The sequence below is a fragment of the Hemiscyllium ocellatum genome, chromosome 6 (genome assembly GCF_020745735.1).
Source record: "Hemiscyllium ocellatum isolate sHemOce1 chromosome 6, sHemOce1.pat.X.cur, whole genome shotgun sequence".
NCBI classification, from domain to species: domain Eukaryota; kingdom Metazoa; phylum Chordata; class Chondrichthyes; order Orectolobiformes; family Hemiscylliidae; genus Hemiscyllium; species Hemiscyllium ocellatum.
The window spans coordinates 19,294,855-19,322,002 of record NC_083406.1 but is presented as its reverse complement, the minus strand read 5'-3'; the positions used below and the strand labels follow the sequence as shown (position 1 = coordinate 19,322,002).

Below are 27,148 nucleotides of genomic sequence, written 5' to 3'. Positions count from 1 at the left end.
CACCTCGCCTATGTCGGAGACCCCACCCACCCACACCTCGCCTATGTCGGAGACCCCACCCACCCACACCTCGCGTATGTCGGAGACCCCACCCACCCACCCACACCTCGCATATGTCTGAGACCCCACCCACACCCCACGTATGCCTGAGACCCCACCCACCCCTCGTATGTCTGAGACCCCACCCACCCACCCACACCCTTGTATGTCTGAGACCCCACCCACCCACCCACACCCCTCGTATGTCTGAGACCCCACCCACCCACCCACACCCCTCGTATGTCTCAGACCCCAACCACCCACACCCCTCGTATGTCTGAGACCCCACCCTCCCGCCCACCCGCCCACTCCCCTCGTATGTCTGAGACCCCACCCGCCCACCCGCCCACTCCCCTCGTATGTCTGAGACACCACCCGCCCACACCCCTCATATGTCTGAGACCCCACCCACCCACACCCCACGTATGTCTGAGACCCCACCCGCCCACCCACACCCCTCGTATGTCTGAGACCCCACCCGCCCACCCACACCCCTCGTATGTCTGAGACCCCACCCGCCCACCCACCCACCCACCCACACCCCTCGTATGTCTGAGACCCCACCCACCCACCCACCCCCCTCGTATGTCTGAGACCCCACCCACCCACCCACCCCCCTCGTATGCCTGGGACCCCACCCACCCACCCCCCTCGTATGTCTGAGACCCCACCCGCCCACCCACCCACCCACCCCCCTCGTATGTCTGAGACCCCACCCGCCCACCCACCCACCCACCCCCCTCGTATGTCTGAGACCCCACCCGCCCACCCACCCACACCCCTCGTATGTCTGAGACCCCACCCACACCCCTCGTATGTCTGAGACCCCACCCACCCACCCACACCCCTCGTATGTCTGAGACCCCACCCGCCCACCCACACCCCTCGTATGTCTGAGACCCCACCCGCCCACCCACACCCCTCGTATGTCTGAGACCCCATCCGCCCACCCACACCCCTCGTATGTCTGAGACCCTACCCGCCCACCCACCCACCCACACCCCTCGTATGTCTGAGACCCTACCCGCCCACCCACCCACCCACACCCCTCGTATGTCTGAGACCCCACCCACCCACGCCCCTCGTATGTCTGAGACCCCACCCGCCCACACCCCTCGTATGTCTGAGACCCCACCCGCCCACCCGCCCACACCCCTCGTATGTCTGAGACCCCACCCGCCCACCCGCCCACACCCCTCGTATGTCTGAGACCCCACTCGCCCGCCCACACCACTTCATATGTCTGAGACCCCAGCCACCCGCCCGCCCACGCCCCTCGTCTGTCTGAGACCCCAGCCACCCGCCCGCCCACGCCCCTCGTCTGTCTGAGACCCCAGCCACCCGCCCGCCCACGCCCCTCGTCCGTCTGAGACCCCAGCCACCCGCCCGCCCACGCCCCTCGTCCGTCTGAGACCCCAGCCACCCGCCCGCCCACAACCCTCGTATGTCTGAGACCCCACCCACACCCCTCGTATGTCTGAGACCCCACCCGCCCACACCCCTCGTATGTCTGAGACCCCACCCACACCCCTCGTATGTCTGAGACCCCACCCGCCCACCCACCCACCCACACCCCTCGTATGTCTGAGACCCCACCCACCCACACCCCTCGTATGTCTGAGACCCCACCCACCCACACCCCTCGTATGTCTGAGACCCCACCCACCCACACCCCTCGTATGTCTGAGACCCCACCCGCCCACCCACCCACACCCCTCGTATGTCTGAGACCCCACCCGCCCGCCCACCCACACCCCTCGTATGTCTGAGACCCCACCCGCCCGCCCACCCACACCCCTCGCCCACCCACACCCCTCGTATGTCTGAGACCCCACCCGCCCACACCCCTCGTCTGTCTGAGACCCCACCCGCCCGCCCGCCCACACCCCTCGTCTGTCTGAGACCCCACCCACTCACCCGCCCACGCCCCTCGTCTGTCTGAGACCCCACCCACCCGCCCGCCCACGCCCCTCGTCTGTCTGAGACCCCACCCACCCGCCCGCCCACGCCCCTCGTCTGTCTGAGACCCCACCCGCCCACACCCCTCGTCTGTCTGAGACCCCACCCACCCGCCCACACCCCTCGTCTGTCTGAGACCCCACCCACCCGCCCACGCCCCTCGTTTGTCTGATACCCCACCCGCCCACACCCTTCGTCTGTCTGGTACCCCACCCACCCGCCCGCCCACGCCCCTCGTCTGTCTGAGACCCCACCCGCCCGCCCCCCTCGTCTGTCTGAGACCCCACCCACCCGCCCACGCCCCTCGTCTGTCTGAGACCCCACCCACCCGCCCACGCCCCTCGTCTGTCTGAGACCCCACCCACCCGCCCACGCCCCTCGTCTGTCTGAGACCCCACCCGCCCACACCCCTCGTCTGTCTGAGACCCCACCCACCCGCCCACACCCTTCGTCTGTCTGATACCCAACCCACCCGCCCACACCCTTCGTCTGTCTGATACCCCAGCCACCCAGCCATATCCCTCGTCTGTCTGATACCCCAGCCACCCACCCATATCCCTCGTCTGTCTGATACCCCAGCCACCCACCCATATGCCTCGTATGTCTGATACCCCACCCACCCACCCACATCCCTCGCATGTCTGGTACCCCACCCGCTCACCCACCCACATCCCTCGCATGTCTGCTACCCCACCCGCCCACCTACCCATATCCCTCGCATGTCTGGTACCCCACCCACCCATCTCCCGCGTATGTCTGGTACCCCACCCACCCACTCATATCCCTCATATGTCTGATACCACCCCCACCCACCCATATCCCTCATATGTCTGATACCACCCCCACCCACCCATATCCCTCGTATGTCTGGTGCCCCACCCGCCCACCCACCCATCTCCCTCGTATGTCTGATACCCCACCCACTCATATCCCTCGTATGTCTGATACCACCCCCACCCACCCATATCCCTCGCATGTCTGCTACCCCACCCGCCCACCCACCCATATCCCTCGCATGTCTGGTACCCCACCCACCCACCCATATCCCTCATATGTCTGGTACCCCACCCACCCGCCCACGCCCCTCGTCTGTCTGAGACCCCACCCGCCCACACCCCTCGTCTGTCTGAGACCCCACCCACCCGCCCACACCCCTCGTCTGTCTGAGACCCCACCCACCCACACCCTTCGTCTGTCTGATGCCCACACCCTTCGTCTGTCTGGTACCCCACCCACCCGCCCGCCCACGCCCCTCGTCTGTCTGAGACCCCACCCGCCCGCCCGCCCACGCCCCTCGTCTGTCTGAGACCCCACCCACCCACCCATATCCCTCATATGTCTGGTACCCCACCCACCCACCCATCTCCTTCGTATGTCTGGTACCCCACCCGCCCACCCACCCATCTCCCTCGTATGTCTGATACCCCACCCACTCATATCCCTCGTATGTCTGATACCCCACCCACCCACCCATATCCCTCGTATGTCTGATACCCCACCCACCCACTCATATCCCTCGTATGTCTGATACCACCCCCACCCACCCATATCCCTCGTATGTCTGATACCCCACCCACCCACCTATCTCCCTCGTATGTCTGGTACCCCACCCGCCCACCCACCTCTCTCCCTCGTATGTCTGGTACCCCACCCGCCCACCCACCTCTCTCCCTCGTATGTCTGGTACCCCACCCGCCCACCCACCTCTCTCCCCCGTCTGTCTGACACCCCACCCGCCCACCCACCTCTCTCCCTCGTATGTCTGGTATCCCACCCGCCCACCCACCCATCTCCCTCGTATGTCTGGTACCCCACCCGCCCACCCACCCATTTCCCTCATATGTCTGATACCCCACCCACCCATCTCCCTCGTATGTCTGATACCCCACCCATTCATATCCCTCGTATGTCTGATACCCCACCCACCCCCCCATATGCCTCGTATGTCTGATACCCCGCCCACCCACCCATATCCCTCGTATGTCTGATACCCCGCCCACCCACCCATATCCCTCGTATGTCTGATACCCCGCCCACCCACCCATCTCCCTCGTATGTCTGATACCCCGCCCACCCACCCATCTCCCTCGTATGTCTGATACCCCACCCGCCCACCCACCCATCTCCCTCGTATGTCTGATACCCCACCTACTCATATCCCTCGTATGTCTGATACCACTCCCACCCACCCATATCCCTCGTATGTCTGATACCCCACCCACCCACTCATATCCCTCGTATGTCTGATACCACCCCCACCCACCCCATATTCCTCGTATGTCTGATACCACCCCCACCCACCCACCCCATATCCCTCGTATGTCTGATACCCCACCCACCCACCCACCCCATATCCCTCGTATGTCTGATACCCCACCCACCCCATATCCCTCGTATGTCTGATACCCCACCCACCCACTCATATCCCTCGTATGTCTGATACTCCACCAACCCACCCATATCCCTCGTATGTCTGATACCCCACCCACCCACTCATATCCCTCGTATGTCTGATACCACCCCCACCCACCCCATATTCCTCGTATGTCTGATACCACCCCCACCCACCCACCCCATATCCCTCGTATGTCTGATACCCCCCCCACCCACCCACCCCATATCCCTCGTATGTCTGATACCCCACCCACCCCATATCCCTCGTATGTCTGATACCCCACCCACCCACTCATATCCCTCGTATGTCTGATACTCCACCAACCCACCCATATCCCTCGTATGTCTGATACCCCACCCACCCACTCATATCCCTCGTATGTCTGATACCACCCCCACCCACCCATATCCCTCGTATGTCTGATACCACCCCCACCCAAATACCCCTGTTGATCTGATAACCACCTGCCCAAATACTCCTGTCTGTCTGACCCCACCCAGCCCAAATCCCCCTGTCTGTCTGATACCTCACCCACCCACCCCAAACCCTCTTATGTCTGATACCTCACACCCCCAACCCCTCTTATATCTGATATACGCCACCCAACCAACCCCTCTTATGTCTGATACCCCACCCATCCACCCACACCCCTCGTATGTCTGATACCCCATCCACCCCCCAGACTCCCCATCTCTCTAATGTATGTCTGATACCCCACATCCTTCGTATGTCAGATACCCCACCCACCCACACCCCTTGTATGTCTGATACCCCACCCACCCGCCCACACCCCTTGTATGTCTCATATCCCACCCACCCGCCCACACCCCTTGTATGTCTCATATCCCACCCACCCACATCCCTCGTATGTCTGATACCCACCCAAATCCCCCGTCTGTCTGATGCCACACCCAAACACCCTGTCTCTCTGATGCCACACCCAAATCCCTCTGTCTGTCTGATACCCACACAAATCCCTCTGTCTGTCTGATACCCACACAAATCCCCCTGTCTGTCTGATACCCCACCCACCCACCCGAATCCCCCGTCTGTCCGACACCCACCCGAATCCCCCCCGTCTGTCTGACACCCCACCCACCCGCATGCCCCCCGTCTGTCCAACACCCACCCGAATCCCCCCCCGTCTGTTCGACACCCCACCCACCCACATGCCCCCCCATCTGTCCGACACCCCACCCACATCCCCCCGTCTGTCTGACACCCTACCCACCCAAAACCGTCTGACACCCTACCCACCCACCCACCCAAAACCATCGTCTGTCTGATACCACGGCCAAATTCCTCGTCTCTGATACCCACCCAAATCCTTTCCATCTGTCTGAAACCATCCCCACCCAAATTCCCCCGTCTGTTTGAAATTGCCCTCACCCAAAACCCCCGTCTGTCTGATAACCCCCTGCCCAAACATCCCTGTCTGTCTGATACCACCCCACTCAAATCCCCCTGTCTGTCTGATGTCCCTGCCCAAATCCTCTGTCTGATACCACCCCTGCCCAAATCTCCCTTTCTGACATCCCCCCCCACCCAATCCCCTGTCTCTCTGATCTCCCCACCCCCAACCACCCCATATCTCTGATCTACCCCCCCCACCCCATCCCCGTCTCCGATCTCTCCCTCCCCACCCCCCCCCAACCACCACCTCTCTGTGCCCCTAATCTGTCTGCCCTCTCTCCCTCTTGTGCAGGGTTCGAACTGCCCCCCTCGCATACCTCCATCCCCTCCATCTGTCTGATTCCCCTCTCATCCCTGTCTGTCCGAAACCTCTTCCAACCATCCCTTTTCTTCCTATCCGCATGAGCCCCTTTGCTCCCCTACTGTCTGAAGCTCTGTTCCATGCTCCCCTGACTTCCTGCTTCCCTGGCCCCCACTGTACACAAAATTTTACAGATCGAACATGCCATTTATTGTGGTTGGCTCATGCTGGAATTTATGCCCATTACAATCTTCCTCTCATCTTACTTGATCTTACCTATCAACATATTCTTTTATTTGATTATGTCCCTCCATGTTTCACCTCTAATACATCTATATTATTCACCCAAACCGGTCTCTATGTTAAACAGCCCCACATTCTCACCACTGGGCAAATAGTATTCTTCTGATTCCCAGTCAGACTTCTTGGCGACTATGTATAATGATGGCACTAGTTTTGTCTAACACTCTCCCTAGATTAAATCACCAAGAGGTACTGATATTGTTGTGTTTGATCATTGACTCAATTATTTTTGTCAATCTGACTTGTGTAATGTGGTTTATTCAATTTTTAAAAATTTGACAATTGCACTATTCTGTTTTCCAAATGCCTGAACAGTGACCAAAAGAATTTGGAAGACTGGAAGTTGTCTGTATTTTATTTAGGTCATAATTTTTTAATTAGTAAATGAGGCTAAACTACTTCTGAAAGAGTTGTGAACTAGTGACATATCTTTAAGATATTGCACCTGTCACCTAAACTGACCATGCCTACCTTGATAAGATTTTTTTAGTTAGATCAGACTACATTACAAAGGACTGGTTTATAACATGTTGATTATTTTGAGCAATTAAGTCCACTTTTATCATAATATTGCAAAATTTACAGCAACCACCGAGCCTTTGTTTGACTTATTCGTGGCATTCAATTTCTTTTCACTTGACAAGTTGCTGCATGTGGGATAATCCAAGCAGCATGGTGTTGTCTTCAGGACATCTGGAAGCCTAGTTGCAGCAATAGAGTGTCAAATAGAATAGTGATTCGTTATCACTTCAAGGTCAGAAAGCAAGATAAGGGGATGGAAGAAAAGTTGACTAAGAAGAGACAAAAAAAAGACACACAGGGAAAGTGAAATGTACTTCTATAAAAATTTTCAACACTTACAAGCTGGACGATTGGCATGTAGACTAGCACAGAATAAGGTTTTATTGTCAGTTGTACTCAGGTACAGGGATTCAGGAGTACAGTGACAAGTTTACAGTGTCACCATTCACAGCACCATCTTAGGCACAAGATACCTAGGTACAAAATCTTAAATAAAAAGTAGAAATGTAAAGGCATGTTAAAATATGTTATAACAGTTCTTAATATAAAATTGCAAAAATGAAATAAAATTATAACTTCTAAATTACATTCCTCCTTTAGCCACGAGCCTGTAGTCCGTACATATTGAGTTTTCCCCCGAGGGCTTGATCTCCATACCTACACTCTGCTGTTGCTAGCAATGTCATTTACCAGTAATTAAGACTTACCGTTATTATTGACTGGATACTTAGGAAAGAGAAAAGACCTAGCTTCCTGTTAGTTTAGTCTATCTTTGTGGTGCAACTGTAGGAATTTCATGCTGCTTGATACATTTCACCAGTAAGGCAGACAGTGAAATTATGTCTTTGTGTTGCTAAAAACAGAGTGGGATATCTTGCACAATAATCTTTGGATTTTCATGCTTAACCATGGATCTACTACCGAAAATCACTGTCTGCTTTGGACATTAATAAGAGTAAACACTATTAGCCTCACCATTGCACTTACAGTACATTGTGGTCTATGTCTGTGCCTCCAGAGAGGGGAAGAACATGCCCAATATTTCGGCTGTAGTGTCAGCTGGCTGTCTTCCTCTTAAACAAACGCCTGAGTATAATTTAAAAAAGAACAGGGAAATTCTCCTATTTGTTCATCACGACAACAGATTGCTGAGTGTGCTGGATTGTCTGTGAAAATTGTCTGAGTATACTACACTTAGTGGCTTTAAGGACTTTTGGGCATAGAGTAGTCTTGATGCACGCCTCAAATGAAAATTCTTTGTGTTAGTACCAAAGCTGGGCTTTTAAGCACTATATATGGATTCATAAAGACATAATGGAAAGTTTACTGATAGCAATGTTTTTTTAAAAATGTGGTTAACTTGCTAAGCTATTTAAAGAATTAGTTTAAATGTAACTCGGAATCTCTGAATACAGTCACTTAATTTCCTCTGTGGGAGATTGCTAAAATATGTGGTCTGATGTGTAGAGCACATACCCACACTTTGTCACGCAGAAGAAATATTATAAGACAACCTAATGTCAAGTTTAATCATGATTCAATTTAACTAAAAACATTTTCAAAGGCACATACATTGGAAATGTTGGAAAGAACATTCAACAAAGAGAAAAATTAATTTCAGGTCGATGAACTTTCATCACATCTAGAAGTAGTTAGGGATTTAACAGTATATAAACCAATGTACAGACAGTGCCAGATGGTATAGATAAAGGCAAGGGAAGTTCTGTGATAAGTTGGATGCAGGAGTGATTAAGTTACAAAGGTAATTAGCATGCGAGGGAAAAGGAAAGGGTAATGGGACAAGAAAAAAAGTAAAGATACATCTGGAGGAGGTGTTGATGGATACCTGTATAACTGTCGTGGTTCTGTTTGCCAAGCTGGGAATTTGTGTTGCAGACGTTTCGTCCCCTGTCTAGGTGACATCCTCAGTGCTTGGGAGCCTCCTGTGAAGCACTTCTGTGATCTTTCCTCCGGCATTTGTAGTGATTTGTATCTGCCGCTTCTGGTTGTCAGTTCCAGCTGTCCGTTGCATTGGTCGGTATATTGGGTCCAGGTCGATGTGCTTATTGATTGAATCTGTGGATGAGTGTCATGCCTCTTGGAATTCCCTGGCTGTTCTCTGTTTGGCTTTTCCTATAATAGTAGTGTTGTCCCAGTCGAATTCGTGTTGCTTGTCATCTGCGTGTGTGGCTACTAAGGATAGCTGGACGTGTTACTTCATGGCTAGTTGGTGTTCATGGATGCGGATCGTTAGCTGTCTTCCTGTTTGTCCTATGTAGTGTTTTGTGCAGTCCTTGCATGGGATTTTGTACACTACATTGGTTTTGCTTATGCTGGGTATTGGGTCCTTCGTTCTGGTGAGTTGTTGTCGGAGTGTGGCTGTTGGATTGTGTGCTGTTATGAGTCCTAGTGGTCGCAGTAGTCTGGCTGTCAGTTCGGAAATGCTCTTGATGTATGGTAGTGTGGTTAGTCCTTTGGGGTTGCGGCATGTCCTCGTTCCGTTGTCTTTCCCTTAGGAATCTGTTGATGAAATTGCGTGGGTATCCGTTTTTGGCGAATACATTGTATAGGTGTTCTTCTTCCTCTTTTTGCAGTTCTAGTGTACTGCAGTGTGTTGTGGCCCTTTTGAATAGTGTCTTGATGCAACTTCTTTTGTGTGTGTGTTGGGGTGGTTGCTTTCGTAGTTCAGGACTTGGTCTGTGTGTGTGGCTTTCCTGTATACCTTTGTGCTGAATTCTCCGTTAGGTGTTCTCTGTACCATCAGGGATAGGAATGGGAGTTTGTCCTTTTCTTCCTCTCTCGTGAATCGGATTCCTGTGAGTGTGGCGTTGATGGTCCGGTGTGTGTTCTCTATTTCTGTGTTTTTAATGATTAAAAAAGTGTCATCCACATATCTGACCTAGAGTTTGGGTTGAATTTGCGGTAAGACTGTTTGTTCTAATCTTTGCATTACCGCTTCTGCTATGAGTCCAGAGATGGGTGAGCCTATGGGTGTGCCGTTGATTTGTTCATATATTTGGTTGTTGAATGTGAAGTGTGTTGTGAGGTACAGGTCCAGCATATTCAAACTACAAGAACAATTTTTATTGACCATTCTTAATTGCCAATGAGAAGGTGATTATGAGCTGCCCCCTTGAACCAACAGCAGTCCACATGGAATCGGTACACCCATAGTGATGTTAGGAAGGGAGCTCCAGGATTTTATCCTAGTGACAATGAAGGAGTAGCAGATAGTTCCATGGCAGAAGGTATGAGATTTGGTGGGCAACTTGCAGCTGGTAGTGTTCCCATATATCTGTTACCTTTGTCTTATAATGTTATAGAAGTCAGGATTTGTAAGGTGCTGTTGAAGGAGGCTTGGCAAGTTGCCGCAGTGCATCTTGTAGATAGTGTGCACATTGCCAGTATGTTGATGATGGATCAAGCCCGCTGCTTTGCCCTGGATGGTGTTAAGCTTTTTCAAAATACTAGAGTACAAGTAAGGAATGATGTGATCAAATTGTCTCATGTACTATTCAGTTCATACTGTATTGTCTCCACTTATGGTCACAGAGCCACAACTGGCCATTTCAATACAGACAGGAGCCATCGGTGTTACTATTAATATTAACATAGAAACAGAAGTAGGCTGTTCAGCCCATCAACCGTGGGCTGCTATTTAATACTGTCATAACTATTTGACTACTTCAATGTCTATTACTCATGTTATCCCAAAACCCACTATGGCATTGATAATGAAAATTTATCAAACCCCACTTTAAATATACTCAAGAACCGGGCTTCCACAGCCCTCGTGGGTAGACAGTTCAAATGATTCACCACCCTATGAATAAAAAAAAATTCTCCTCAAGTTGGTTAAATGGACTGGCCAATTACCCTAAACTGGAGTAACTTGGGATGTTCAGCTTTCATATGAGGCATCTGATCAGTCATCTTTAAGGTAAACCAGTTTAAAGTAAATTGAGAGAGTAAGACAAAGGAGACCTCAGGTCAGCAAACAATAATTTAGGTTAGGTATGAGGAAGTATCTTTTCAATTCAATGCCTGTAATCAGCTTCTGAATACACCAAGAATCTGTTCGGAAATGATCACTGGTGTAATGAAAGATCTATAGGTAAGATGAGATTTGTTTCTTAACAAATTGTGCAATTAGCTATTCTTATGTGCTGCCAGAAAGGGCTGTAAAAGCAGATTTAATAGTACATTTATGAAAACCTGTAATCCATCAACAAGGCATAAGTCAAGAATGTGATAGAGTACCCTCCACTTGCCTGGATGAATAACCGCAACAGCACTCAAATAGGTTGATACGTTCTACGATAATTTAACCCACTTCACCAGCTCCCCAGCCAACACTTTTACTCACTTGACACACCATCCTAACTTGAAACTGTATCGCTGTTCGTTCGCTATTGTTAGGTCAGCAACCTGAAACTCCCTTTTTAACAGTACTGTAGTGTACCTACTGAATATGAATTGTGATGTTACAAGAAGGAAGCTCGCCACCATCTTCTCAAAGGCTATCAAGGATTGGAGCAAATGCTGGCCAAGCTACAGCCCTTGAAAGAATTCAAAGAAATAGAGAATTGGATATGTCATTGAGAAGGTGAAACCTTGCGTGGCTTTAGAAGATGATCACTGTGCATTGGGAATAAATGGCTCTCTCACCGGGAGAATTCTGTCCCCTTCTGTCCTGTATCATTTCCTGATTTTTGGGACTTTCCGAATAGCTGAACAAAAACAACTTCCTCCATTTCTAACTACCTTGTGGATTATGAATCAGAAGAAGCATTCTTCTAAAATATTGCTTGCTGCTCATTTAAAATAGCAATCATTAAATGTTTTAATAATAGTATATAATTAATAAATTGATTTCTTTTACTGTGTTTTAATTTCAAATCTTTAAAGTTTCTTTTTTATTTTTTGACTAATTTGGAATAATGATCGTGTACACGCAATAAAAATATGTAAATAATATATTTACGTTTGTGGTTTTTGCACAAGTTTGCACTTAAATCAATGAGACTTGCAAGAGGAGCTATTTAATGAGTTAGACATTGCAATATAGACTACCACAGATGACTTGGTGTTGATGTCATTCCTGGTTCAATGGCAGCAATCTAGAGTCCGTTAAGTCCTTTTATTCCTGATGAAGGGCTTTAGCCCGAAACGTCGATTTTGCTGCACTTTGGATGCTGCCTGAACTGTTATGCTCTTCCAGCACCACTAATCCAGAATAAGTTAATTCCAAACCAGTTAGTGAAGTACTAAACCAAACAGTAATACATTTGCTTATAATAGGTTTATTTTAGCATACAGCTTTATGTATGTCTGCTTCCTGCCTACTATGTCAGGTCACAGCTGTTAAGGTCATAGAGATATACAGCATAGAAACAGACCCTTTTGACCGACCTGTCCATGCTGACCAGATATCCTAAATAAATCCAGTCCCATTTTCCAGCATTTGGCTGTATCCCTCTAAACCCTTCCTATTCATATACCCATTCAGGTGCCTTTTCATTGTTGTAATTGTACCGGCCTCCACCACTTCCACTGGTGGCTCATTGCAAACATGCACTACCCTCTGCATGTAAAGTTGCCCCTTAAGTCCACTTTAAATCTTTCCCCTCTCCTTAAACCTATGCCCTCTAGTTCTGGATTCCCCCATCCAAGGGAAAAGACCTTTTCCAATTTACCCTATCCGTTACCCCTCATGATTTTATAAACAATTGATTTTTATATTATTTTACTAAACCGTTTAAACCAAATTATACTGAGTAAACAAAAGACAACCCATAACCAAGGGGCATTGTCCTAAAAAGAAAATTCAACCTAAAAATTTATGTTAAAATTTGTTTGTGAAGTTTTATTGTGCACTACAGCCAGTATGATTTTGAAATTAAATTGATGAAACCTATGAAGCCAAACTTTGGGATGGCAATGTGTAGCTAACTAATGGAATGTAGTAGGAATCAATCCGAGGGACTTGTTGACTACGTGGATGACAGAAGAGCATGTGCTTTCACCAGTGACACAAAAATAAGTGGAAGACAAGTAATAAGAATTGACACAAAGAGCCTACAGAGGGATATAGACAAGATAAGTGAGTGGGGATAAAAAACCTGACAGATGGGATAATGTTTGGGAAATTGTATGTCTATGCAATTTGGCAGGAAGCATAAAACAGCTGAATATTATTTAAATGGGGAAAGACTGCAGGAAACTGCAGCACGGAGGGATTTGGGATCTTCATGCAAGAATCACAAAAATATCATGTTAAGTTCCCCAGGTAATGGGAAAGGCAAATGGAATATTGACCTTTATTTCAAAAAGAATGGTGTCTAGACATGGGGAGGTCTTGTTAAAAATATACAAGGCACTAATCAGACTGCACTCTGAATACTGTGAAAGTTTTCTTCCTCTTTTCTACAGAAAGATATGTGGACATTGGATATAGCCCAGAGAAAGTTCACTTGGTTGATTTTGGGTATGGAGGGACTGTCTTATGCAGACAAGTTGAGTGGGTTGGGTTTGTAATCATTGGAGTTTAGAACAATGAGAGGAGTCTTTATTAAAACATCATATTCTTAGTAGCTTGACTGGGTAGATGTAACGAAGTTGTTTCTCCTTGTCAGAGAGACTATGACTAGAGGGTATAAACTCAGATTGATGGGTTGCCTATTTAAGTCAGAAATGAGGAGGAATTTCTTCTCTGAGGGTAGTGAATCTACGGAATTCTGTACCATAAAGGACTAAAGAGTAGATCATTATGTGTATTTAAGGCTGAGATAGGTTTTTAATTATTAAAGGAATCAAGGATTAACGTGATAAGGCAGAAAAGTGGAAATTAAGAATATCAGATCAGCCATGATCTCATTGAATGGTGGAGCAGACTCAATGGGCTGAATGCTCATATATAATATGGACGTGTTCTCCAGATTGAATTCTGGTAATCAAGAATGGACTCATTTGTGTTTTGAGCTTCGAGGCGAAGGCAGAATTGGGCTCTGTGTTATGCCCATGTAATTGAAAAGCTTAGTTGATTGTTGTTATCAACACTGACAAAAAGTCTGAACAACCATTTCACAAAGTAGACAATACTAAATTGTGAACTATTTCCAACTAGTTGAGGTAGTGCCTTCATTGCAGAGATATTGAAGAAAACTGAGTACCCCTCCTTTAATTGTGTGCATTCCTTTAAATGCGGAAAGAAACCAGTATAGTCACTTGCAGAGACAAATCAGTGTTTTATTATTCAAAATTCAAAACTTGAACTTCATAATATGTGTAGAATTTAATTTTAATCTGTTTAGCAGTTTTTTTAAAAAACCAATAAGTCTTAACTTTACAGTTACTGGATGACAACGTTTAATTTGAATCTCATCTTCAACACAGAATCATCTCTTGTTCAGTACTGGGTCTTAGTGCTGTGTGTGTCCAAATAAAAGTTCTGTTCACCCTTCACCCCAGTTCTTGCTGACCTACATTGTTTCCTGGTCTGACAATGCCACAACTTTAAAACTCTTAATGGTTTATTCAGCTCCTTCCTTCCTGTACTTTCCCGGGTTATATCCAATCCTATGACCCTCTGGGATAGCTGCACTTGTTCAGTTCTGGTCTTTTGCGTGTCCCTGATTGGAATTGCTCCCTCATCGGCAGCTATGCCTTCAGATACCAATGGCTCAAGTTGCAAATGTTCCTTCCTAAACTCTCTACCTTTCTTTAAAAAGCTCATAAAATCTGCATATTTTGGCAAGCTTTTTGTCCTTATTTGATTAACTAACCAGGTGAACTAATTGATTATTCATGAAATTATTAGTTTCTTTCTATCTGCCCTATTTCCTCTGGTGGGGATTGAGAACAAGACTGATGTCTAAAACAAAGGAATAAAATACATTTGACACTTTAAGATAGCACCAGTTCATAACATTTTTTTTGGAATTCCAGGATATCAGAAAATGTCACCAATCATTGCTGACTTGCATTTATATAACACCTTTAATGTAGATAAATGTCTTACTGTACTTCACAGAGAATGAGCAGACAACACTTGATATTGAGCCACATCAGGCAGTTTTAGGGCAGTTCTAAAGTTCTAAACCTCAGCCTCTGCAGCGTTTTGGGAGATGAGAATTTTGGATCATTATTATCTTTGTTATGAAGGATTCTTTGACATCAGTATGGAACAGCCTGGCTTTTATTTTACCGTTATAATCCTATATCCTGTCCTGTTGACTTCAGTCTTATTCCCAATACCCACCAGAGTAAATTGTTCCTTTCTACCTACCAGATCAATGTTTTAAATTATCATCAATTTATTCATCTGATTAGCTAACAATGTAATTCACTCTAATAGCAAACTTCACAAAGTAAGCATAAGTCCTTGTAATTTTACAGTACTTTTTGCAGCTGATAATGATTCCCCTACTTATGTAAATATGTACATATTTTAGGCTTTCCAATATTAGTAGTGTTTACAGAAAGCTAGAACTTCCTAAATACTCTTAAATTTGCATAAGTATATTTCCAAGCTTGAACCAGCATCTATAGTGTACTACAACCCTTTATCCAAAGTCCCGAAATCCGAAAAGCTCCAAAGTCCGAAGTTTTTTTCCTCTCTTGAACAAGGTTGTTTGTCGTGCAAACAGTTAACCCAAGTCGACACCCACTTGATGTGTGTCACTCAGATGCGATGTGAGGAGTTGCGGCCCTCAGCACTGACAGGCCTCAATTTTGTCTCAAGGCCCGTTTTACTCAGTGAGTCTGCTCCTCCGGTAAGATTTTTAAAAAAATCACTATCAAACTGTCACTTATTCTGAAATTCTACAAATTCTGAAATCTGAAAACCAGTTGGTCCCAAGAATTTCGGATAAAGGATTGTGCACCTGTACTGCAATGCAGAGGAGCCTTATGAAGCAAGCAATATTCTTACACAGGTCATGTAGTTTAATTCAGACCACATCTTCTTATTTCAAGGTGATTTAAGTTTTGTGCACATGAATTAAATTATTTAACTAACAGCGATGAATGGTGAATTGATGTATATTTGTATATATATTCCACTTGAGGAAGAACATGGGACCTTGTAAAAGATGGTACCTCCAGCTTTCCTTCATTTCTGGAACAGGAGTGTCAGCCTAGATCCTTGTACACAAGTCATGAAGTGTGTTGAATCCACATTCCTCTGTCTCAGAAGCACACATGACACCCTGACCTAAACATGTTTGTGGGGATCCCTCTGTGGGGATCTGTAGGATGGTGCAATGTTTTTTGTTAGTTTTAAGTAACCTGTCAGGTTGTGAAAATTGAATTCGCTTGGGTCTTTTCCTCAGGTAAGAAAAAGCTGAGGGATACCTTGATGGAGATGCATAAAATTCTGAAATTCTTGGAAACAAAAGATGTAGGGAAACAGGTGGCTGGGGAATGGGTTCAAAGCCAGAGGCCATAAATATAAAATTATGAATGCCCTGTACTTATAATGGGCTGTCAGTGTTGAAACAGTTGATGCAAACATGCTGACACACAAATGTCATGAGTTACACTCATTGGTTGGGGAATTTTTATAATAAATTCTATCAGTTTAAAGAATAGGATAAATAAATATCTCATGAAATATCATTCACTATATCGTGCTATTCAATTTTTTTCTTTTTATTTTAAAGATAAAGCCCCCTTATCCAAGAGTCTTATGGTGATCTTAAGTACACTGGTTTTTGTTTTAACTATACCTCTTCAGCAATACCAACAGTACTTCATCTACAACCTACAAGCAATAAAGCAAGATCAACAGGTATGGTTCTGTGATGTCTTGTTGAATGTAGTAGTTCTGAAATTGGGGTTCATGGAAACTTATGACTGCAAAATAAGATGAAAGTGAGTGGAGCATGACTACTCCATCTTTAGAATCCAGCTAGGAAGCTGGAGTGGAGAAATATCAGAATAAAGTGTGGGTAAATACCTGCTTTCTTAAAAGATTTATTAATTTGTTTTACATGCTGCATTTTCATATTGTAACTACATACTATTACAAATTAGATGGATGGATTCATGATTAATCCATTTCCAAAGGGGACTTTTCAAACAAAAATGTTTGAAATAGGAGTTTGATAAAAGTGTTCAAACTTCATGGAGGGTTTTGATGCAACAAGTACAGAGAAACTGTTTCATGTGATAGAAGAGTTGGCATCCAAAGGAAACAGATTTAAGGCAGTTGGGAAAATAACTAGAAGCTGGAAACTTAAAGGGCTATGGAGAAAGAGCTGAGGAGTGGGACTGATTGGACAACTCTCCCAAAGGCCATGTTGGACAGAATGACTGTGAGAATGAGTATGAATTTTTAAAATTAAAAGTATGAATGTTTTCCTGGAGAAATCAAAGATAATATATCAAAATATTTCGGTACTCCATGTCTTAAATTAGAAACTTGTGACTGATATCACAACAAATATTTTACCTAAATGAGTTTGTCCTCCTTGAATGCTCAGTTTAGACTATCAATTATTACATAAACACCCAATTTGAATGTTATGACATCCTGCCGGACTGTAATGTATGAATGGCACTTAAACTTTATAATTGATAGCATGCAGTCTCTGGGTGAGTGTAAGAAAAGCTGTATCTTAATTGATGTGCTCAACTTGCATCATAATGTGCCAAATATTTTTGACCGCTTTGAATCCTAAAGTGGAATAGCAGCCAGTAATTCAATTGTGTGCATTGATTATTTACATTCAAAATACTACATGGATTGATTTAAAACAAACATTGGAACGTATTGAGACATATGGAGTCTTACCTTGCCAATGGACAGGTGTGGTGATGAGTCAGTTTTTTGTGATTTTACTGGGTTTTGTCTACTAAAACTCCTGTGAAATATCTTGGGGCATTTTACTACAGATGAAGAACTATACAAATGCAGCTTGTTATTGTTTAGAAAGTTATTGATAAAAGTTGCACACCAGACACATGAACCCATAACCTACTCTGAGACTCTTAGTGCAATGCTGAGGGAATGCTGTTCGGTTAAGGTATTGTCTTTTGGATGAGATTTTAAACCTAGGACCGAGTCCATCACCTCAGATAGCTGTGAAAGATCCCAGCACACTATTTTGAAATGCAATCAAGTTCTCCCCAGCAAACTTTGTACTTAACCAGCATCATTACAACAAATTATCTCATTGTCACTTACGGGTTCCAAGTGTGCATAATTGGTTGTTACATTTCATGTCAACACTTCATAAATACTTCACTGGCTGTGCAGCACATTGGGACCACATAAAACTTTGAGAAGTGCGATATAAATGTCGCTGAAAATAAATAATTGCATACACTGTATTGGCTCTAGAAAGGTCTGATGGGGTAGTGATAACAGAGCAGGTGGATTTGATGGTTTTTCATTTTTACAGTTTCAGAAATTGTCTAACACCTAAAGTATGTGTTTAATTTATTTTTATTTATGAATATGTAGAAAAATTATATTTATTAAAAGTAATTCTTTATCAGTCAAGCCCTGTGATTGAGATGTGAATAATTGCATATTTCAGTGCATGGAAACCTGTTCCAAACACCTTTTTTTTAAATTGGTGAAATTATTATATTTCCTTCAAATTGAAATTACGTAAAACTGTAGTCCAGAGAGCTAGTGAGTTAATGCACAAGTTTTGCTGCTGCACATCAGGGTGTAAAATTAAAACAACTTCCCAAGTTTGGGTTGGAATCTGGTTACATTTATTCTTAAGAATGCAAGTTAGGAGAATAAGAGACTGGCTGGCTTTCTGTGCATGGTTTACAACATTAGGTGATTCACCATGTTATCCAATGATCAATTTGGGTGAGAAGGAGGAAATTTTGTGCCTATTATGTGTTTCATAAAATGTCCTGTACAGTGCTGAAATTTGTGTTTTAGGACCCATGCTGGTGTCGTTGTTCCAGGTGAGTCTCCTTACTTTTAGGCACATTTCACTTACCAAGATCATCCTCGAAAATAAACATGTCGAACACCCCCTGAAAAATCCAAAAATTACTGTCTGGGAGAGTAAATTTGTCTATCCTGGATTAATGAGAACATTAGTTTCAAGGCAGGAACAAAACAGTTGGTCCATCATCTTGCCTCTTTCCTCTCTTTCACGCTGTCTTCTCTTTCCCCTTCCATTCCTCCATCTTGTCTTCTTGCTGGCTCTTCTGTTTTCTTCACATCTTCTTTCTTCTTCCCTCTCCCTCCAGGTTGAATTCGGCACAGAAAAACGTCTAGATTTATAAGGGTTTGAGTGTCAATCTATAGTTTAGCACAAACGTTAGTTTGCATCTTCATTTCTTTAGAAGGGGAGATAGAGAGAGAATTATAGACCAGTGAGTCTGACGTTGATTGTGGGAAGATGCTAAAGTGCATTATCAAAGGTTTTTTGGAATAACACTTACACAACAGTGGTAGAACCAGACACAACATGAATTTACAAAAAGGAAATCATGCTTGACAAATTTGCTGTAATTTTTCCAGGATGTAACTAGTATAGTTGATCAGGGGAATTTGGGCTTGCAGAAAGCTTTTGACAAAATTTCTACGTCAGACAGTAATGTATAAAATTAAAGCACAGGGGATTGCGGATAACATATTGAAATAGAGAGAAAGAAAAATAAAATAGCAGGCAGTGACCAGTGGGGTAATGCAACGATAGGAACAAGGACTCCAACTATTCACAATATACATTAATGATTTAGATGAGGAAACTAAAAGCAATATCTCAAAATTTGCAGATGACACAAAGCTATTGGAGGTGTGTACTGTGAGAGAACGCAGAGATGTTGTAGTGTGATTTGGACAGGCTGAGTGATTGGGTAAATGCATGGCTGATGCAGTATATTGTGGATAAATGTGAGATTATTCACTTTTTCAAAAATAGGAAGCAAGCGTGTTATTTGAATGCTATAAATTGGGAACAAGAAATGTGTGTCCTTGTGCATCAGTTGCTGAAAGTAAGCATGCAGATGCAGCAGGCAGCTAAAAAAAGGAAATTGTTGGCCTTCATGCCAAGAAGTTTCAAGTACACTAACAAGGATGCCTTGCTGCAATTATATAGGGCATTGGTGAGGTCATACCTAGAGTATTGTGCGCAGTTTTGGTCTCCTTATCTGGTATAAAGTCATAGAGTTGTACAGCATGGAAACAGAGCCTTCAGTCCAACTTGACAATGCCGACCAGTTGTCCCTATCTACTCTAGTCCCACTTGCCAGCACCCGGCCCATATCCCTTCAAACTCTTCCTATTCATATACCCTCCAGAAGCCTTTTAAATGTTGTAATGGTACCAGCCTGCACCAATTCCTTTGGCAGCTCATTGCACATACATACTACCCTCTGCGTGAAAACGTTGCCCATTGGGTCTCTTTTATATCTTTCCCCTCTCACCCTAAATCTATGTCCTCTAGTTCTGGACTCCCCCACTCCACAGAAAAGACTTTGCCTATTTATCCTATCCATGCCCCTCATGATTTTATAAACCTCCATAAGGTCACCCCTCAGCCTTCGATGCTCCAGTGTAAACAGCCCTGCATATTCAACCTTTTCCTATAGTTCAAATCCTCCAACTCTGGCAACATCCTTATAAATCTTTTCTGAACCCTTTCAAGTTTCACAACATCCTTCCAATAGGAAGGAGATCAGAATTGCATGCAGTATTCCGACAGTGACCTAACCAATGTCCTGTACAGCCGCAACATAACCTCCCAATTGCTGTACTCAGCACTCTCACCAATAAAGGAAAGCTTTCCAAATGCCTTCTTCACTATCCTATTTACCTGTGACTCTACATTCAAGGAGCTATGAACCTGCACTCCAAGGTCTCTTTGTTCAGCAACACTCCCTAGGACCTTACCATTAAATGTATTAGTCCTGCTAGGATTTGCTTTCCCAAAATACAGCACCTCACATTTATCTAAATTAAACTTCATTTGCCACTCCTCAGTCCATTGGCCCAGCTCATCAAGCGGACCAGTTCCAATACCGTACAGCCCAGATGGCCACCTTCTTCAAGGACCGCAGATTCCCCCCAGACGTGATCGACGATGCCCTCCGCCGCATCTCCTCCACTTCCCGCTCCTCCGCCCTTGAGCCCCGCCCCTCCAACCGCCACCAAGACAGAACCCCACTGGTTCTCACCTACAACCCCACCAACCTCCATATACAGCGTATCATCCGCCATCATTTCCGCCACCTCCAAACGGACCCCACCACCAGGGATATATTTCCCTCCCCTCCCCTATCAGAGTTCCGTAAAGACCACTCCCTTCGTGACTCCCTCGTCAGGTCCACATCCCCCACCAACCCAACCTCCACTCCTGGCACCTTCCCCTGCAACCGCAGGAAATGTAAAACTTGCGCCCACACCTCCTCCTTTACTTCTCTCCAAGGCCCCAAGGGATCCTTCCATATTCGCCACAAATTCACCTGCACCTCCACACACATCATCTATTGCATCCGCTGCACCCGATGTGGCCTCCTCTATATTGGGGAGACGGGCTGCCTACTTGCGGAACGCTTCAGGGAACACCTCTGGGACGCCTGGACCAACCAGCCCAACCACCCTGTGGCTCAACACTTTAACTCTCCCTCCCACTCCACCGAGGACATGCAGGTCCTTGGACTCCTCCATCGGCAGAACATAACAACACGACAGTTGGAGGAAGAGCGCCTCGTCTTCCGCCTGGGAACCCTCCAACCACAAGGGATGAACTCAGATTTCTCCAGTTTCCTCATTTCCCCTCCCCCCACCTTGTCTCAGTCGATTCCCTCGAACTCAGCACCGCCCTCCTAACTTGCAATCTTCTTCCTGACCTCTCCGCCCCCACCCCACTCCAGCCTATCACCCTCACCTTGACCTCCTTCCACCTATCACATCTCCATCGCCCCTCCCCCAAGTCTCTCCTCCCTACCTTTTATCTTAGCCTGCCTGGCACACTCTCCTCATTCCTGATGAAGGGCTCTGGCCCGAAACGTCGAATTTCCTGTTCCTTGGATGCTGCCTGACCTGCTGTGCTTTAACCAGCAATACATTTTCAGCAATGTTGTAATCTGAAGTAACCTTCTTCACTGTCCACTGCACCTCTTAGGTGAATCAGCCATGCTAAATTGTCCATAATGTTAAGTGTATTAGGCAGCAATAAAGGTAGGATAATGGTTCTGGGTAGGTTGGTGTGGACTTGTTGGGCTGAAGGATCTGTTTCCACACTGTAGGGAATCTAGTCTATCTAATCTAATTATATGCATCTTCTGCTTACATCTAAGTCATTTATATAAATCACAAAAAGTACTGGATCCTTGTCACTCCACTGGTCACAGGCCTCCAGTCTGAAAAACAACCCTCCATCACCACTCTCTATCTTCTGCTTTTGAGCCAGTTCTGTATCCAAATGGCTCGTTCTCCCTGTATTCCATGAGATCTAACCTTGCTAACCAGTCTCTCATGGGAACTTTGTCGAACGCCTTACTGAAGTCGATATAGATCATGTCTACCACTCTGCATTCATCAGTCCTCTTCGTTACTTTAAAAAACTCAATCAAGTCAGTGATACATGATTTCCCACGCCCAAAGCCATGTTGACTATCCCTAATCAGTCCTTGCCTTTCCAAATACATGTACATCCTGTCCGTCAAGATTCCCTCCAACAACTCGCCCACCATCGACATCTGGCTCACCGGTCTATAGTTCTCTGGCTTATCCTTACCATCTTTCTTAAATAGTGACACCATGTTAGCCACCTCCAGTCTTCCGGCACCTCACCTGTGACTATCGATAATATAAATATCTCAGCAAGGGGCCCAGCAATCACTTCCCTAGTTCTAGGGTACACCTGATCAGGTCCTGGGGAATTTTTCCACCTTTGTGCATTTCAAGATATCCAGCACTTCCTCCTCTGTAATATGGACATTTTTCAAGATGCCACCATCTATTTATCTGCATTCACTATCTTCCATGTTCCTCTTCCACAGTAAACACTGATGTAAAATACTCGTTTATTATCTCCCCCATCTTGTGTGGCTCCACACAAAGACTGCCTTGCTGGTCTTTGAGGGACCCTATTCTCTCCCTAGTTATCCTTTTGTCCTTAATGTATTTGTAAAAAACCCTTTGGATTCTCCTTAACTCTGTTTGCCAAAGCTATCTCATGTCCCCTTTTTGCCCTCCTGATTTCCCTCTTAAGTATATTCCTACTGCCATTATACTCTTCTAAGGATTCACTTGATCTATCCTGTCTATACCTGACATATGCTTCCTTCTTTTTCTTAACTAAACTCTCAATTTCTTTAGTCATCCAGCATTCCCTACACCTACCAGCCTTTTCTTTCACCCCAACAGGAATATACCATCTCTGGACCCTCGTTATCCCATTTCTGAAGGCTTCCCATTTTCCAGCCATCCCTTTACTTCCAAAGTGCTCCCCCACTGACACCTCAGTCACCTCCCTGCCTTATTTCCCAAGGGTAGGTCAAGTTTTGCATCTTCTCTAGTAGGTACATCTGCATTCTGAATCAGAAAATTTCCCTGTACACACTTAACAAATTTGTCACTATCTAAATCCCCTATCATAACCTCCTTACTACTCTTTCAGGTAGTTGAGATTTCCTTACAAATTTATTTCTCAATTTCCCACATTGTTAGGGTGTCCTTAGTACAATCCTAATAAGGTGATCATCCCTTTCTTATTTGGTCTGCTAAGGATGTTCTTGTTATAGAGGGAGTGCAGCGAAGGTTTACTCAATTAATTTCTGGGGTGGATGAGGAGACATTGAGTTGGTTAGGATTGCATTCACCAACATTTAGATGAGTGAGGAGTTCTCAGGACAACTATGAAATTTTAACAGGACTGGACAGGTTTGTTGCAGGAAGGATGTTTCCAGTGGTGGGGGAGTCCAGAATCAGGGCTCAGTTTAAAGATAACGCATAAACCTTTTAGGACTGCGATGAGAATATTTTTCACCCCGAGAGTGGAGAGCCTGTGGAATTCACTACCATAGAAAGTGGTTGAGGCCAAAACATCCTGCTTTCAAGAAGGTTGTTAGATATAGCTCTTGAAACTAAAGGCACCGAAGGATATGGGAAGGGTGGGATTTGTGTATTGTGCTTGATGATCAAGGGGTCAAATTGCCTGCTCCTATCTTGTATGTTTCTGGACCCTTTGCGCAGGACGCAACTCCTCACTGGGGAAGAGCTCAGGTCCTTCTTTGTTTTTAAAAAAAACCCGTTAACTCACCCAATTAACTAATTAAGCAAGTAAGAATTCAGGTCTACTTATTTATTTTGAAACAAATCTGTTATCAAATCACCCAATTAATAAATAGTGTTGGGGCAAGATAATACATTCCAGCAAGCATGGTGCCAGCTTTCTAATACCACCAGCAGAATTCAGATTTTTATTTAGGCTTCTAACCCATAAGTAGCGACACTATCACTGCACCACAAGAGGTGCTCTTTTGTTTTAAACCCACCATCAAAGCATAAATTTGAGTCTTTTCTTTTAAACCTAATTGCAAATCATCCAGTAAACAAATTCCAACAGTCAACAGTTTGTAAGCAGTGCCCAGTAGGAGCATTGCAACATAACAAAAATAAAGAAAGAGTAGAAAGGAGGAGGGGACTAAATTAGAATAGAGTTGGAATGAGAGATAATGTACTCCAGTCACTCTGTCTCCTCCACTGATGCCCAGTTTACTCTGAAGGCTTCAAGAGTGTTGGCAAACACTGCGTGCTCCCTCTGTAAGAACCTGAACATAGCCAAAGAAGCAGAGTGGGCAGTTGGGAACCGTGAACACCCGTTTCACAGCCCACTGCCTGGACTTGTTGATGGCTGCCTGAGCCAGGTTCACAAAGAGCTCCTCTGACCTGCACACTTGCTCCTGCACTGAGGGAAAAGTTACAAGCAGTGCCACCAACAAATATAGGGGAGGGTGGGCAAAGAGGGAGAGAACCAAATTTCCATGGAATTGGAGGGTCTACACAGCGAGAGACAGGGCCATCAATGATAGACTAATTAAAATTGTGACTCAGAAAAGGCCAGAGTCAGTTTTAGGGGAATAACTAGATTTGTAACATTTCTCTCCGACTGCCTTAAATGATGTAACTTAGCTTACGAGGTCACATAGAGGAAGTGGTCTCTATAAAAGCATTGGTTGCCTATGGTCCCTATCCTCAGATATGTTTGTGATTTTAAATTTCTGATTTTTGTTACCTTTTCAGGTATGGAGAATCATTTCTGCTCGAACTGTTTACCTTGACCTAAAAGACTTATTCTGCAGTTGCCTTCTAATCTACAATTTTAGAATATTTGAAAGAAGATATGGTAGCCGAAAATTTGCGGTATGTATCATTTATTTTAGCTTCAACTTATTTTTTTCATCAGCATAAATTGGAATGTTTTGCACTTTATCTTGTTTCCTCCTTCTGAAACTTGAACATAGAACATAGAAAAATACAGCGCAGTACAGGCCCTTCGGCCCTCAATGTTGCGCCGACCGAATCCTACCTAACCTACACTAGCCCAATAACTTCCAAATGCCTATCCAATGCCCGCTTAAATGACCATAAAGAGGGAGAGTTCACCACTGCTACTGGCAGGGCATTCCATGAACTCACAACCCGCTGTGTAAAGAATCTACCCCTAACATCTGTCCTATACCTTCCACCCCTTAATTTAAAGCTGTGTCCCCTTGTAACAGCTGACTCCATTAGCGGTAAAAGGTTCTCAGTGTCTACCCTATCTAAACCCCTAATCATCTTGTACACCTCTATCAAATCTCCCCTAAACCTTCTTTTCTCCAATGAGAACAGCGACAAGTGCCTCAGTCTTTCCTCATACGATTTTCCTACCATACCAGGCAACATCCTGGTAAACGTCCTCTGCACTCGTTCCAATGCCTCCACATCCTTCCTATAGTATGGCGACCAAAACTGCACACAATACTCCAGATGAGGCCGCACCAGAGTCTTATACAACTGCAACATGACCTCAGGACTCCGGAACTCAATTCCTCTGCCAATAAAGCCCAGTACACCATATGCCTTCCTCACAGCACTATTTACCTGGGTGGCAACTTTCAGAGATCTGTGTACATGGACACCAAGATCCCTCTGCTCATCCACACTACCAAGTAGCCTACCATTAGCCCAGTAATCCATCTTCTTGTTACTCCTACCAAAGTGAATGACTTCACACTTAGCTACATTGAATTCCATTTGCTACCTTTCTGCCCAGCTTTGCAACTTGTCTATATCCCGCTGTAACCTGCCACATCCTTCCTCACTATCCACAACTCCACCGACTTTTGTGTCATCCGCAAACTTACTCACCCAGCTTTCAAGCCCCTCCTCTAGATCATTTATAAAGATAACAAAAAGCAATGGTCCCAAAACAGATCCTTGAGGTACACCGCTAGTAACTGCACTCCAAGATGAACCGATACCATCAACTACTACCCTCTGTCTCCTTCCAGCCAGCCAATTTCTAATCCAAACCTCTAATGCACCCTCAATGCCATACCTCGGTAGTTTTTGCATTAGCCTACCATGGGGTACCTTATCGAACGCCTTACTAAAATCCATATACACAACATCTACTGCTTTACCCTCGTCCACCTCCTTAGTCACCTGCTCAAAGAACTCAATAAGGTTTGTGAGGCACGACCTGCCCTTCACAAAACCATGCTGACTATCCTTGATCACGTTATTCCTATCCAGATGTTCATAAATCTTATCCCTTACAATTCTCTCTAAGACTTTGCCCACCACAGAAGTCAGACTCACTGGCCTATAGTTACTTGGGCTATCCCTACTCCCCTTCTTGAACAAGGGGACCACATTCGCCATCCTCCAGTCTTCTGGTACTATTCCCATTGACAATGACAACATAAAAATCCAGGCCAATGGCTCTGCTATCTCCTCCCTAGCTTCCCAGAGGATCCTAGGGTAAATGCCATCAGGCCCAGGAGACTTATCTATTTTCATCCTTTCCAGTATTCCCAAAACCTCTTCCCTACATACTTCAGTGCCATCCATTCTAATCACTTGTGACTCAATATTCACACCAGCAACAGTGTCCTGTTCCTGAGTGAATACTGACGAAAAGTATTGATTTAGTGTCTCTCCAATCTCCTCCGCCTCCACGCACAACTTCCCACTACTATCCTTGACTGGACCGATACCTACCCTAGTCATCCTTTTATTCCTG

General features: G+C 45.5%; 1 protein-coding gene across 1 annotated transcript in view; it reads left to right on the top strand.

Annotated features, from left to right (window-relative positions):
• ubac2 (UBA domain containing 2) overlaps positions 1–27,148 on the top strand; it is a 266,984-nt gene that overhangs the window by 30,551 nt on the left and 209,285 nt on the right. The window contains exons 2-3 of the mRNA XM_060825853.1: positions 16,595–16,722; positions 25,162–25,281. Of these exons, the coding sequence (XP_060681836.1) occupies positions 16,595–16,722; positions 25,162–25,281 (248 nt within the window). The remainder of the gene's footprint in view (positions 1–16,594; positions 16,723–25,161; positions 25,282–27,148) is intronic.